This window comes from Poecilia reticulata, chromosome 17, assembly GCF_904066995.2.
Source record: "Poecilia reticulata chromosome 17, P_reticulata-male-v2, whole genome shotgun sequence".
NCBI lineage: Eukaryota > Metazoa > Chordata > Actinopteri > Cyprinodontiformes > Poeciliidae > Poecilia > Poecilia reticulata.
In genome coordinates, this window is record NC_088846.1 from 2648258 (window position 1) to 2660265 (window position 12008).

Here is a 12008-nt window from a genome sequence, read left to right on the forward strand (position 1 = left end):
AACAATTTTAATTTTAGGTGAGGGTTTTAAATTTTCACATTTTATTTTGTAAGATTTTTTTGGCTCTAGTGGCCTTTATTTGATAGTTAATTGACAAGAAAGGGGGAAGACATGCAGCAAAGGTTGCCAAGGTCGGGAATCGAACCTGCTGGGGTGGGCAACTCCAGGCCTCAAGTGCTGGTCTCCTGCAACTTTTAGATGTGCCTCTACTTCAACACACCTGAGTTAAATAATAAGGTCGTTAGCAGGACTCTGGAGAACCTGCCTGAACAGAGGAGGTGGTTCAGCTATTGGATCTAGGTGTGTTCTACCAGGGAGACATCAGAGTTGCAGGACACCGGTCCTCGAGGACCAGGATTGCCCACCCCTAAGGCCTCCATGTGTGCAATCTGTGCAGTTTGTTGCACTCCTCATTACCTTCTCATCTCCCCCTACTCCCTCCCAAGAGTCCCCACACCCACTTGCTCCTCCCAGTCTTCCCCTCTTTACCCCCTCTCATCCCTTCTTCCCTCCCCCCATCCTTGAGCTCTGGGTCAGAACATTTTATTACTAAGTGGGGGTTAATCATGTTTCAAATTACGCACTACATGTTGAGAACATTGGGTTGTGATTCCTTTATGTACATTTTCTTACTTGTCTGTAAATATTATTACTGACTGTGCATAATGTGTTGACACAAAAACATCTACAGGTCTCTACTAGGAGTTGTACAGTCCGACTCCCCCATTCAGATGACGGTTGAATCAACATTGATTCCTGACTGATTCAATGTAGAATCAACACAAATATGCATGCAGATCCACAGTCAAATGAGTGTTGAATCAACATTGATTTAATGTAAAATAAACAGAAATATGTGTGCAGAACCACATTCAGATGAAGGTTGAATCAATGTTGATTCCTAAATGATTCAATGCAATATCAACACAAATATGCATGTAAATTGACATACAAATCATGGTTGAATCAGCATTGATATAGTGTCAGTTATGGTTGAAACCCTAACGTTGATTCAACATACAAGTCACCAACCACTTTCAATGTTGTTTCAATGTCAGCGTTCAACGTTGATTCAATGTTTCTGGCCGACATTGATTCAATGTTGTTTCAATTATTCTGTGTTATCTGGGCCGTTTCATACCAGACCACTTACAGCACCGGTGTTAATGCTATAAAATGAACGCTCTCTATCGTGGTATCACCCATGGAGGGATTTCTTGATTTCCTTATTTAAATGGGTTCATTTTTCAGAGGGATACACAGTGAAGGTATTGTGATTTTAGCTACCAGTAGCAGGAGAACGGAGCTGCGCCAAGAAGCTAACAAACACTGAATAGAAGAAGAGCTGCCATCCATACAGATACAGCCAAGCATGTTATAATGTTTCACACTACAGTTTAACCAAGTTGCTCAAAGTCTAAACTGGCATTGTTGTGCATTTAAGGTGTAAAGTTTACCTTCAACTAAACGTCCCCCTTTTGTAAAAATGTCCGCCAGCGTCCCCTGTCGTCCGCTGAACGCCCCCTGGGGGGCGGTAGCGCCCACGTTGAGAACCGCTAGTTTAAGTGAAAAAGCATCAACAACAGATCAGATTTCAGATATTTTGGAAAGAAAGTTTTATTTATTTGTTCAAGTTTTAAAAATGAAGTGAACAGAATCTTCCATCTTTTTCAGAGACAAAATTAAAAAGATACAAAGGAAACCAATATTTCTGAGTGTTCAGTTTAGAGCCTGCAGCGTTGAGCTGCTTCTTCATTCATTGTGGCAATAACTTTTGTAGTGTAGTTTCTGGCTCCCTCCACAGGCAGCAGGTTTTGTTCCCTGAAAGTAACCGAGAAACAAAAACAAAACATGTTAATTCACTGTAAGAAAAGAGAAGATGAAGAGTCAGATCAGAGTCATTAACTGTACCTTATACGTGGAGCAGACCAGTGTGAACAGAGAGGACATGGCCTTTTCCTGTAGGTCTTCTGTATGCACCTATTAAAAAAATAAATATAATTTTAAATAAACTCTAGGGTCTGGCTTTAAAATAGATGAATGCACTAGGTCAGTCAGAACTAAGAAATAGAAGCTATCCACAATAACCCAGTGGAGAACAAGAGGTTAGCTCTTAAGCATCCACAGACCCAGCCCTACAGCAGGCCTGGAAGACTTGTGTCCTGCAGCTGTTAGATGAATAGACATAATGAAGAGCAACCAGGCACTGGCTGCTGGGGCGCAGGAAATACGGCCACCATCTTGGAGTGGTTGTCCATCCTACTTAGCTAAACCAGAACAGCAGAAAATGCCGCAGCGCTTTGCAGGATGAAAACAAAAACTTGTGTGTTCGAATGGCCTAGTCAAAGTCCAGACCTAAATCCAATAGAAAAACAGTAGAAAGACTTGAAAATTGCTGTACAGAGATTATTTCCATCCAATCTGACTGAACTTGAACTATTTTGCAACAAATAAGTGGCTCTTCCTTTGAGCTGCCTTAAGGCAGAGACACTATCTGTCTGGTAAAGTTTTATGAGTTGCATCAAACTGCTGGCTTCAGAACTGATGGACTTTCTTTGGTTATCCATAAAATCCTGGACTTTTGAAAGGCATACCCCATTGATGGTAATCCAGGGCACATACTGGTGAGGAGGGTTCAATGCCTTGGTCTGTAAGGCATTCTGGTGCATCAACTGCATTCCCATGTCTCCATTAACACAGCTCATTACTTTGTCCATGCTCAAATCAGGGGCGTAGACTTTCAGACACTACAAACAAGAAATTAAATTTATTGACGAGAACAAAAACAGCCGAGCTAGAGAAACATTCACTCAAAAAAACCTGCTTACACTTTCAGCTGAGCCGATGACATCAGCAGAGAACTCCATGCAGAAGATGATTGGGAAAGCCATATCAGTCATGTTCATTATACAGGTCTAGGGAAAGTAGAGGAACTAATTCATTGGTAAAGCACAACTCTGCTGAGTAATAGAAACAGCATTAGTAACAATGTTTACCTTTAAGCCTTAATTGTATTCCTAAAATATTTTTCAATAATGGTTTTAGAAACAACCTAAAACAGTGAACATAACACTTTCCTGTGATTCCCAAAATGTTTATTCACCGATAAATCTCTGAGCTGTTTGTTTTTTTTTTCCAACAACATTGGGACAAAACTGACTGATGAATAATCAACGTACCAGATGTTCCAAAGTACATGAAGACCAAAATTATTCATCCTGATGAATAATTTTGAATAAAATAATTTTTTTATAGGGCGCTTATTTAGTTAACTATAGCTTTATTTATGTAGTTGAGTATTTATTAGTCATAGTTGAGTATTTATTAGTCATTTTTTTAAATTCTTATGTTTGTTTTTAAATCACTGCATAATCTTGCCCCGGCTTACCTCTCTGAGCTGCGGACCTGAGAGACCCTATTGGTCTCTCAGGTCCGCAGATCAGCTGCTCTTGGAGGTACCGAGATCCAGAAGGAAGCTCAGAGGGGACAGGGCTTTTTCTATCATGGGTCCTAAATTATGGAATGACTTGCCTTTGCAGGTTAGAGAGGCCCCTTCACTGTCCACTTTTAAAGCTCGTCTTAAAACCCATCTATTTTATTTGTTTTAAATTGTTTGTTTTTAAACTGTAAGAGTTTTTATTATTTTTTTTTTTTAATTTTTTGTTATGTTGTGTTTTAATGTACAGCACTTTGTATCAGCTATGATTGTTTTAAAGTGCTTTATAAATAAAGTTGGTATGGTATGGTATGGTATGGTAATGACATTAAAAACATAAATACATTTATGTATTTAATTTTGAATGAAACAGCTCTCCATATGGTCAGACCTTTGCTGTATTTGAACTGGTATATTGACAATTTATCTTTGGTGATGAGCTCTGAATGTTTCCAGGATAGAAGGACTCCTTGACATTACGTTTGCTTCCTGCACAGGTTTTCTGTGAAATGTAAGTCGCTCCAAAACTTTACTATACAGAAACATGCTGGTGAAATTAAAAGATTACTTTAAAACAAACCTGCCAGGGTTATGAATGTATAATATTATATAACATGAATGTCCAGCCTGATTGGAGCCTCATTTAGAGGAAATATATTTTTGATTCAATATGCAACCTTTTAGTTGATCTGGGAGTAAAATGAGCTGAGTTAATTAGTAGTGGTATGATGTAAGTGAGGGAAAGTAAAGTTTACATGATTTCTTTCAACCAGCTAAACAGCAACACACAGCAACATGTGCAGGAGGGGCTGCGCTGCGTTACTCTAAGCTCCACACAGCCAAAGAAAATTAAATTTGTTTGATTTCTCATTGAAAATATCCTGACAGTGCAGGATCATGGTGAATCTGATACCCTTTACCCCATTCAGAGTCTCTGCCTTTACATATTAAATAATCAAATGAATAAAACACACAGAATTCACACCATAACCCTAAAGTATGTCTGTCTACAGCAGATTCCATGGCTCTGTGATTACCTCTATCATGTTCCCCAGACACTCCTGTTTCCCATGCTGGCACTCATAGGTATACTTCTGAGCGACAGGCGTCTCCTGCCATGGTGAGACAATTAAAATCCTTCACAAAACAGACAAGTTTTACATATATGAAATATTTCTATTAAGCAGCTGCTTACCTGTGCATTTCCATAGGGTACCAGAGTAACAGACATGATGTCGTTGAGCAGCAGGTAGGTGGGGAAGAGCATCTCAGTGAGGAACCCCCTGCAGCCAGGACACAGGCTCTCATAGTACAGCCCGACCTGGACTGGCTCTTCAGTCTGACGGCTCCTCCTGAAGTCAGACTCCAGGCACTGCTTCAAAACCTGCAGCAAGATGGCCAAGGAGAGGAGTCTCAATCTGGGTGAGAATGTCTGCAAGCACCCGCTTTGCTGCTCTGGGCATCAAGGTTTAAAGGCTACACATCAACAGCTGCAGTTTAATTTGAGAATTATGTAGACTTTGATTATTAATTCCTAGTAATATTTTCCACAGATTTGAATATGTTGTAGAGATTCAGGAAAGGTCAATGATTAATCTTTCACTTGCAGCACAGTTAATCAGGGCGTTCCTCAGGGCTTGGTGCCTGGAACAATTGTCTTAACTTTACGCATCCTTCCAGTAGATGTGGATGATCCCACACCTACTGGTGTGGATGATCTGTGTCAGATCATCCACACCAGTAGGTGTGTTAGGTATGGGATCACCTGTGTCAGATGACCCCATTTGACACAGATGCCAGCGGTCACAGAAAGAATCTGAATTACAGAAGAGAAGTTGAAGTTTGCGGCCGAGTGTGAAGCGGCTGGGATGAGGCTCAGTGCCTCCAAATTCGAGGCCATGGTCTTGAGCCGGAAAAGGGTAGAGTGCCTTCTCCGGGTCAGGGGGGTCGTCCTGCCTCAAGTGAAGGAGTTTAAGTATCTGGGGATCTTGTTCACGAATGAGAGAAGAATGGAGCGGGAGGTCGACAGGCGGATTGGGGCAGCGTCTGCCGTGAAGCGGGCGCTGTACCGGTCCGTCGTGGTGAAGAGAGAGCTGAGTCAAAAAGCGAAGCTCTCAATTTACCGGTCGATCTACGTTCCCACCCTCATCTATGGTCATGAGCTTTGGGTCATGACCGAAAGAACGAGATCACGGATACAAGCGGCTTAAATGGGTTTCCTCCGCAGGGTGGCTGGGCTCTCCCTTAGAGATAGGGCAAGAAGCTCGGTCATCCGGGAGGGACTCAGAGTAGAGCCGCTGCTCCTCCACGTCGAGAGGAGCCAGTTGAGGTAGCTCGGGCATCTGGTCTGGATGCCTCCTGGACGCCTCCCTGGTGAGGTGTTCCGGGCACGTCCCACCGGGAGGAAGCCTCGGGGAAGACCCAGGACACGCTGGAGGGACTATGTCTCTCGGCTGGCCTGGGAACGCCTTGGGATTCCTCCGGAGGAGCTGGAAGAAGTGGCTGGGGAGAGGGAAGTCTGGGCCTCCCTTCTGAAGCTGCTGCCCCGCGACCCGACCCCGGATAAGCAGAAGAAAATGGATGGATGGATGGAAGTTGAAGTTTTGAAGGTAGTTTATTAGACCTGATATCACTAGACCAACATTTAACAGTATCAGTGCAGCTCTACACCACAACTAATAATACCAATTTCCCTGTGTTATTTTGGTTTGATCAGGGGTCATTATCGCTCAGATTTTGTAAGAGTCGACTGGCTCAAACGGGGCGAAATTAAATTTCACACCCAGTTTAAACGTTGTGAGTAATTACCTTCATTATTAATAAAAAAAAATGCTTAATTACAAAGAAAAATATATTAATAAACTATAAGTATGTACATGAGCATGAAATTGTTTATTTGGGGCTACTAAATTTGTAAAAAGCTAGTAATAAGCTGAGTAATAAGCTGAAAGAAACAAGTAGGTGAGTGCATAGATCTTTAGATTATATTATTATTGAAAAGTCCTTTTAATTCAGGAACTTCATCAAGTGAAACATGCTATATAGATTAATTACATACAATCAATGTTTGAAAGCCCTTATTTCTGTTGATTATGATGATTTTGCTCTTACAGGTATTGAAAACACGAGATTTAGGATTAAAATATTACATCAGATCAACAAAAAACATGAGCTGAATTGAACCTCTACAGAGTTTAAACAGTGTCCTCATCCTCAGCTGCATCGGTTTGGCTCAAAATAACTCACAGGAAATGCTTAGTCACTTTTAAAGATGTGGTATCCATTTTATCCTTTATTGTAATTGCCAGAAAACACCTGGTTTATTTGCGGTATCGTGATTATCACAAAATCGTGTGGTTTTTTTTGTTTGTTTGTTTTTACATAGTCCTTAAAGTTGTTTTATTCAGTCAGACCTTTTGGCTGGCATTGGATGCGAGGTGTTCACCAGTTTCTAGAAATGTTTACCAAAATGCAAAAGGCTCACACTGTCATGGTTTATGTTTGATATCATTTCCCTTCTTCAACCTGATATTGCCATATTATTTGTAAACATATGTAAAAATATTAAAAAACCAAACAGGAACCAAATATGAATGCTAATGTTTTTAGTGGCAGAACAGAACCAAGGTATGGATTTCCATCCTGTTTAGTACCGGTTTCATTAATTGACAATGGCAGCATTTCTGAGTTTCATTACCACATTTCTATTGTTTAGCATTTTAGAGGATTTCTTAACTTTTCAAACTTAGAAAACTTGACTGTGATGTTTGTCTGTGACGCTGTAAGGCTGCGTAAGACTATCCTGTTTTACTTCCTCGTTAGATATTTTCCCCCTCAGGTTATTTTACTAAGAACTGCCTCTTTGACTTTATGACCTGAATAAAATAATGAACACTTAACATTCTTGAGTTCCATAGATGTTAAGCAGAGACCAAAGGGCGAAACACGGATGTCTACAGTCATAAAAAGCTAGGAAGAACCGGACACAAAGCTGACCAGTTGTCATGGTTTCGTGTTGTTACCGAGTCTGTCATTGTTCTTCGACTTAGGATAAATGCCGGTAGGGTTAGTTGTCCCTAAGGCAAAAATGTCACAAGTGTTTCTTTTTGTTCTTTGCAGCAGAATATAGCCAAAAGCAAAACAACTTTTAGAGAAGAACTAAAAGCTCACCCCACACTGAACAGCTGAGTCTAAAGATGAGCACCACTTTGCTGGAGATTGGAGGCATGACGAGGTGGGGAGAAAGCAGCCGCCGAACGGAGCGCTGACCCAAACTGCCAACAGGAGCGGGAGTACAAGCCTCATCTTCAGTTATGGCCAAAGTCTTTTAGTAACTCTACTCACACTATTTTCCACAGCTCAAACCTGCAACCGAGTGGCCTGTAACGTTTCCTCTTTAAATACAGCTCTGGCGCTTCCTCGTGAAGGCTTCCGATTATTTGATTGGTTGCACCACAATCACTACAGCATCATTTGTAACTAGCAGAGAATCAACAAGCCTGACCTCCCTGCTGCTGTTCTGAAGAAGTGAGAATTCCCGAAGAGAGAACAAATTTCCATAATATCTATAAATAGCATGGTCGTCTTGCAGCTGTGTGAAGCTGACACCCCACCCACGTCAAAAAATCCAGCAAATAGTCTGAATGGTTAGTGCTCCGTTTGTGCAGGTTTGTGCCGTTAAAATTTTCGTTTGTGCAGTTTTGGTTTCTGAGATATTAAACATTATTTTTTAGGTCATCCAGAGTTCACCATCCCCCCATATCGCTCCAAAACAAACCAAAGTGGGCTAATTCGTTAGTGCTCCGTTTGTGCAGGTTTGTGCCGTTAAAATTTTCGTTTGTGCAGCTTTCGTCTTTGAGATATTAAAAGTTATAATTTTGGCCGATGACGTCACCATCCCCCCATATGCTCCAAAACAAACCAAAGTGGGCTAATTCGTTAGTGCTCCGTTTGTGCAGGTTTGTGCCGTTAAAATTTTCGTTTGTGCAGTTTTGGTTTCTGAGATATTAAAAGTTATAATTTTGGCCGATGGCGTCACCGTCACCCTATCATGTTCCAAATCAAACCTAAGTGTGGGCTACTTCTTTTAATTCTTCAGATTCTCAGCTGTTGTACAATGTGTACATTTTGTTTTGAACTTCAATAAAGACTTAGAACAAGAAAAAATGTGTCTCATTTCAAGAAATGTTTTAAGATAGCAATGTTTTTTCACGAACGTAGCGTTCTCTCCACAATAATTGAATCGTGCTAATAAAGGACATGCAGCCTGACCCTAACGTATGTGGATAACCTGTTCAACTGTGCTTTGATTTCGGAGGTGGTCTGAAGAATTATATTCACATTGTTGATGTACTGTCTGCTGATTATGCAGCAAACGTGTAAAAAAATTACATGAGCCTATAAAGGCCAATTTGCTAGTTGAGTATTAATTTACTTACCTTGTTCAAAAATCAAAATCGGGGTTGAAAAAATTCCAAAAATGACTTATTCAAAACGATTTGAGACCGCTAGAATATTAACGAGAGGTTGAAATTACACTTGCTCTGCCGCCAGAACAAGATCGGGGGTGGTGGGGGCTCACTACAGTGTGGGTGGAGCCAATCCCAGTTGTGTGAGAACTATGTCAAAGTTCGCAAAACATGTGGAGCTTTTCAAAATCCTTGAAGCCCATACACATTTAATGTAAGAAATTGGATGAAATGAAAGTCGTTGCATTGAAAATATATTTACTAAATATTAAGTACATTACTTGGATGAACTTTGAAATAATAACACATTTCCGTTTTACTCTGCAAAAACTTTGCTCAAGCAACTAGCAAATATATATATATATAAAGGGCAATCCATTTTAATGCTCAATATTACCCATCAGATACCGTTCCCCTTGTTTTACAGTGGGGGAACCCAATCTGATGGCCATATTTCGCCCATCATATACCGTTCCCCTTGTTTTACAGCCGGGGAACCCTATCTGATGGCCATATTTCGCCCATCATATACCGTTCCCCTTGTTTTACAGCCGGGGAACCCTATCTGATGGCCATATTTCGCCCATAAGATACCATTCCCCTTGTTTTACAGTGGGGGAACCATATCTGATGGCCATATTTCGCCCATCAGATACCGCTCCCCAACTGTAAAACAAGGGGAACGGTATCTGATGGGTAATATCGAATATTAAAATACATTGCCCTGTTTTTATTTCATAAATATATATATGTATATATACTGCTCAAAAAAATAAAGGGAACACTTCAGTGTTCACTTAAATGTTAGTGTTCCCATTATTTTTTTGAGCAGTGTATAACAAAACGTATATATACATTTATAATAATTATATATGTAACGTATGTATTTATCATCACTATTATTTATTATTATTACTATTGTTGTTGTTATTGTTATTATAAGTTTCCCGCCAAAACGTGAAGAAAGTGACAACTTTGCCGAAACATATTGTTTGAGCTTTCACGGTGTCCGTAGTTCCCTACGCGCGCGCTTTCTCAGTGCTCAGCACAAGCACGCGCGTATTTTGCCGCGTGGGCGGGGCGGAGCGGCAAGAAGACGTAGGGGGAACCGTATCTCATGGGGAAACGCGGATTGACATAACACCGGGTCATCGGGTGCGGCGAGTTAAACCGAGAGAGAACGACCGTCTCCCGGTACATTGCTTTCAAACTCCCGCTTTCCGCAACGAGTTAAAAACAAAAATAAGACTATCTAATGTTTGCTACTTTTATTATTATTGTTACTATTAATTACAAATACATTTATTTAAAGTTAGTGCTGAAAGTTATTCAGCACTAACTTAGTGTTTAAGTTAAGTTTTACTTCTAAATAAAATAATATGTGTTATCTTATTAAGTACTATATTTATTTTTAGGAACATAAAAATTACTCTGAACATTTGAAATTGCTGGCTAATTACAAGTTATTTGCACTGGAGACAGCTATAAGATTGAATTCAGTCATTCTTAAAGTTTGATTTGTGATTTTGTCTTTTCTGATAGATTTTTAAATTTTACATCCAGGATCTTCAGGAGAATTAAGCGAAACCCAAACTCCTTGTTCTCAACAAAGACCTGGCCACGAACATGAGTCTGCTCCCTCAAGCTCAGAAGAAATGTTCTCTAAAATGTTTTCATGCTTTCTAGTTACTGAAACATTTTAAAACTAGATTTTGTTTGGTGCAGAAGAAGATGTAGTCCTGCAGTTGCTGCCAGTACTTCTCCCTGCTCCACCTTACTCATATGGGAGAAGAGTTTCAGACCTATCAACCTGGAAGTTCAGAAGGCTTCATTGATATCCAGCCTGCAAGTCAACATTAATCTCTGAATTATGCTCAAATTGTTTAAATAAGTGCATCACATTCAGTAGTGAGGTTTTGTGTTAAACTAGAATCAGTCAGAAATTAGTTTTTGAGAATGTAGCTCTTTACCTTTAAATTCACTAATGGCCTGTTTTTGTGTCTTCTCTCTCTTGTTCTCAATGAAGATCTTTTGTATGGCCAAGAAGAGGAAGGAGCGGCCATCTTCTCAACAACATGAATTTTCTCCCTTAAGGTATTGAAGCTCAATAACTGTTTTTAACATTTAACTTTTTAACACAAGCTTATGTTTGCCAGACAGACAAGATGATGTAGCCCTGCAGCTGCTGCCAGAACTCCGCCCCACTCCACATTACGCATTTGGGAGAAGAGTTTCAGACAAATCAGCCTGGAAGTTCAGAAGGCTTCATTGATATCCAGCCTATAAGTCATCCTTCATCTCTGAATCATGCTCAAATTGTTTACTGTTTAAATAAGTGCATCACTAATGGCCTGTTTTTTCTGTCTTCTCTCCATCAGGTTGGGACAAACCTGGTGGCGCATCTACAAAATGTGACAACATGGAACCCATATGTCCTCATGTAGGGAGACAGGCAAAAATGCTAGTGTCGTTAAAAATGCTCCTTGTTTAATGGTTGAAACTTTTACTTGTAGTTTTCTTTAAAACAGACTTTTTACATGAAATGTTTTCTAATGTGTATTAACAGATACTTTTGGAGTTGTAGCCAAATGAGTTACTGATTTATATATATATATATATATATATATATATATATATATATATATATATATATATATGTGAGACATTGACTCACTGATCCACACCACCAGGATCTACAGCACTGACATTGGGATGTCATTCGGACTAGAGAAGTGTGGTCGGATGGTTACAAAGAAAGGGAAGGTCGCCCACACAGAAGGGGTCTCACTTCCAGAAGGAACAATAGCAGACATAGAGCACAGCTACAAGTACCTGGGAATACAACAAGCAAATGGCAACCTCGATGAGGTCACAAGGAAAGGAGCCACAGCCAAATACCTCCAACGAATAAGGCAAGTCCTGAGAAGCCAGCTCAATGGCAAGAACAAGATCCGTGCAATAAACACCTATGCCTTACCAGTAATCAGATACCCTGCCGGAATAATTAGCTGGCCAATGGAAGAGATGAAGGCCACGGATGTTAAGACTAGGAAGCTACTAACCATGCATGGAGGATTCCACCCCAAATCCAGCACCCTGAGACT

At 40.3% G+C, this 12008-nt stretch overlaps 2 protein-coding genes across 4 annotated transcripts in view; both read right to left on the bottom strand.

Moving 5' to 3' along the window:
- The window catches only part of pde4ca (phosphodiesterase 4C, cAMP-specific a), a 151327-nt gene extending 149778 nt beyond the window's left edge, over window positions 1-1549 (bottom strand). For 2 of the 3 annotated variants that reach the window (XM_081597941.1, XM_008433466.2), the window contains exon 1: window positions 1458-1547. The gene's annotated coding sequence lies outside the window, so the exon portion shown is untranslated. Of the gene's footprint in view, window positions 1-1457 lie in introns of all 3 variants that reach the window. The other variant, XM_008433465.2, reaches the window with a different exon arrangement.
- A 50-nt stretch (window positions 1550-1599) lies between these two features.
- Window positions 1600-7879, bottom strand: ifi30a (IFI30 lysosomal thiol reductase a). Its single transcript, XM_081597947.1, has 7 exons — window positions 7607-7879; window positions 4632-4820; window positions 4474-4548; window positions 2829-2915; window positions 2595-2747; window positions 1912-1980; window positions 1600-1821 (listed from the first exon to the last, which is right to left on the bottom strand). The coding sequence occupies exons 1-7, from the start codon at window positions 7739-7741 to the stop codon at window positions 1753-1755; spliced, it is 777 nt and encodes a 258-aa protein (XP_081454073.1). The 5' UTR covers window positions 7742-7879; the 3' UTR covers window positions 1600-1752.
- Between the last annotated feature and the right edge of the window lie 4129 nt (window positions 7880-12008).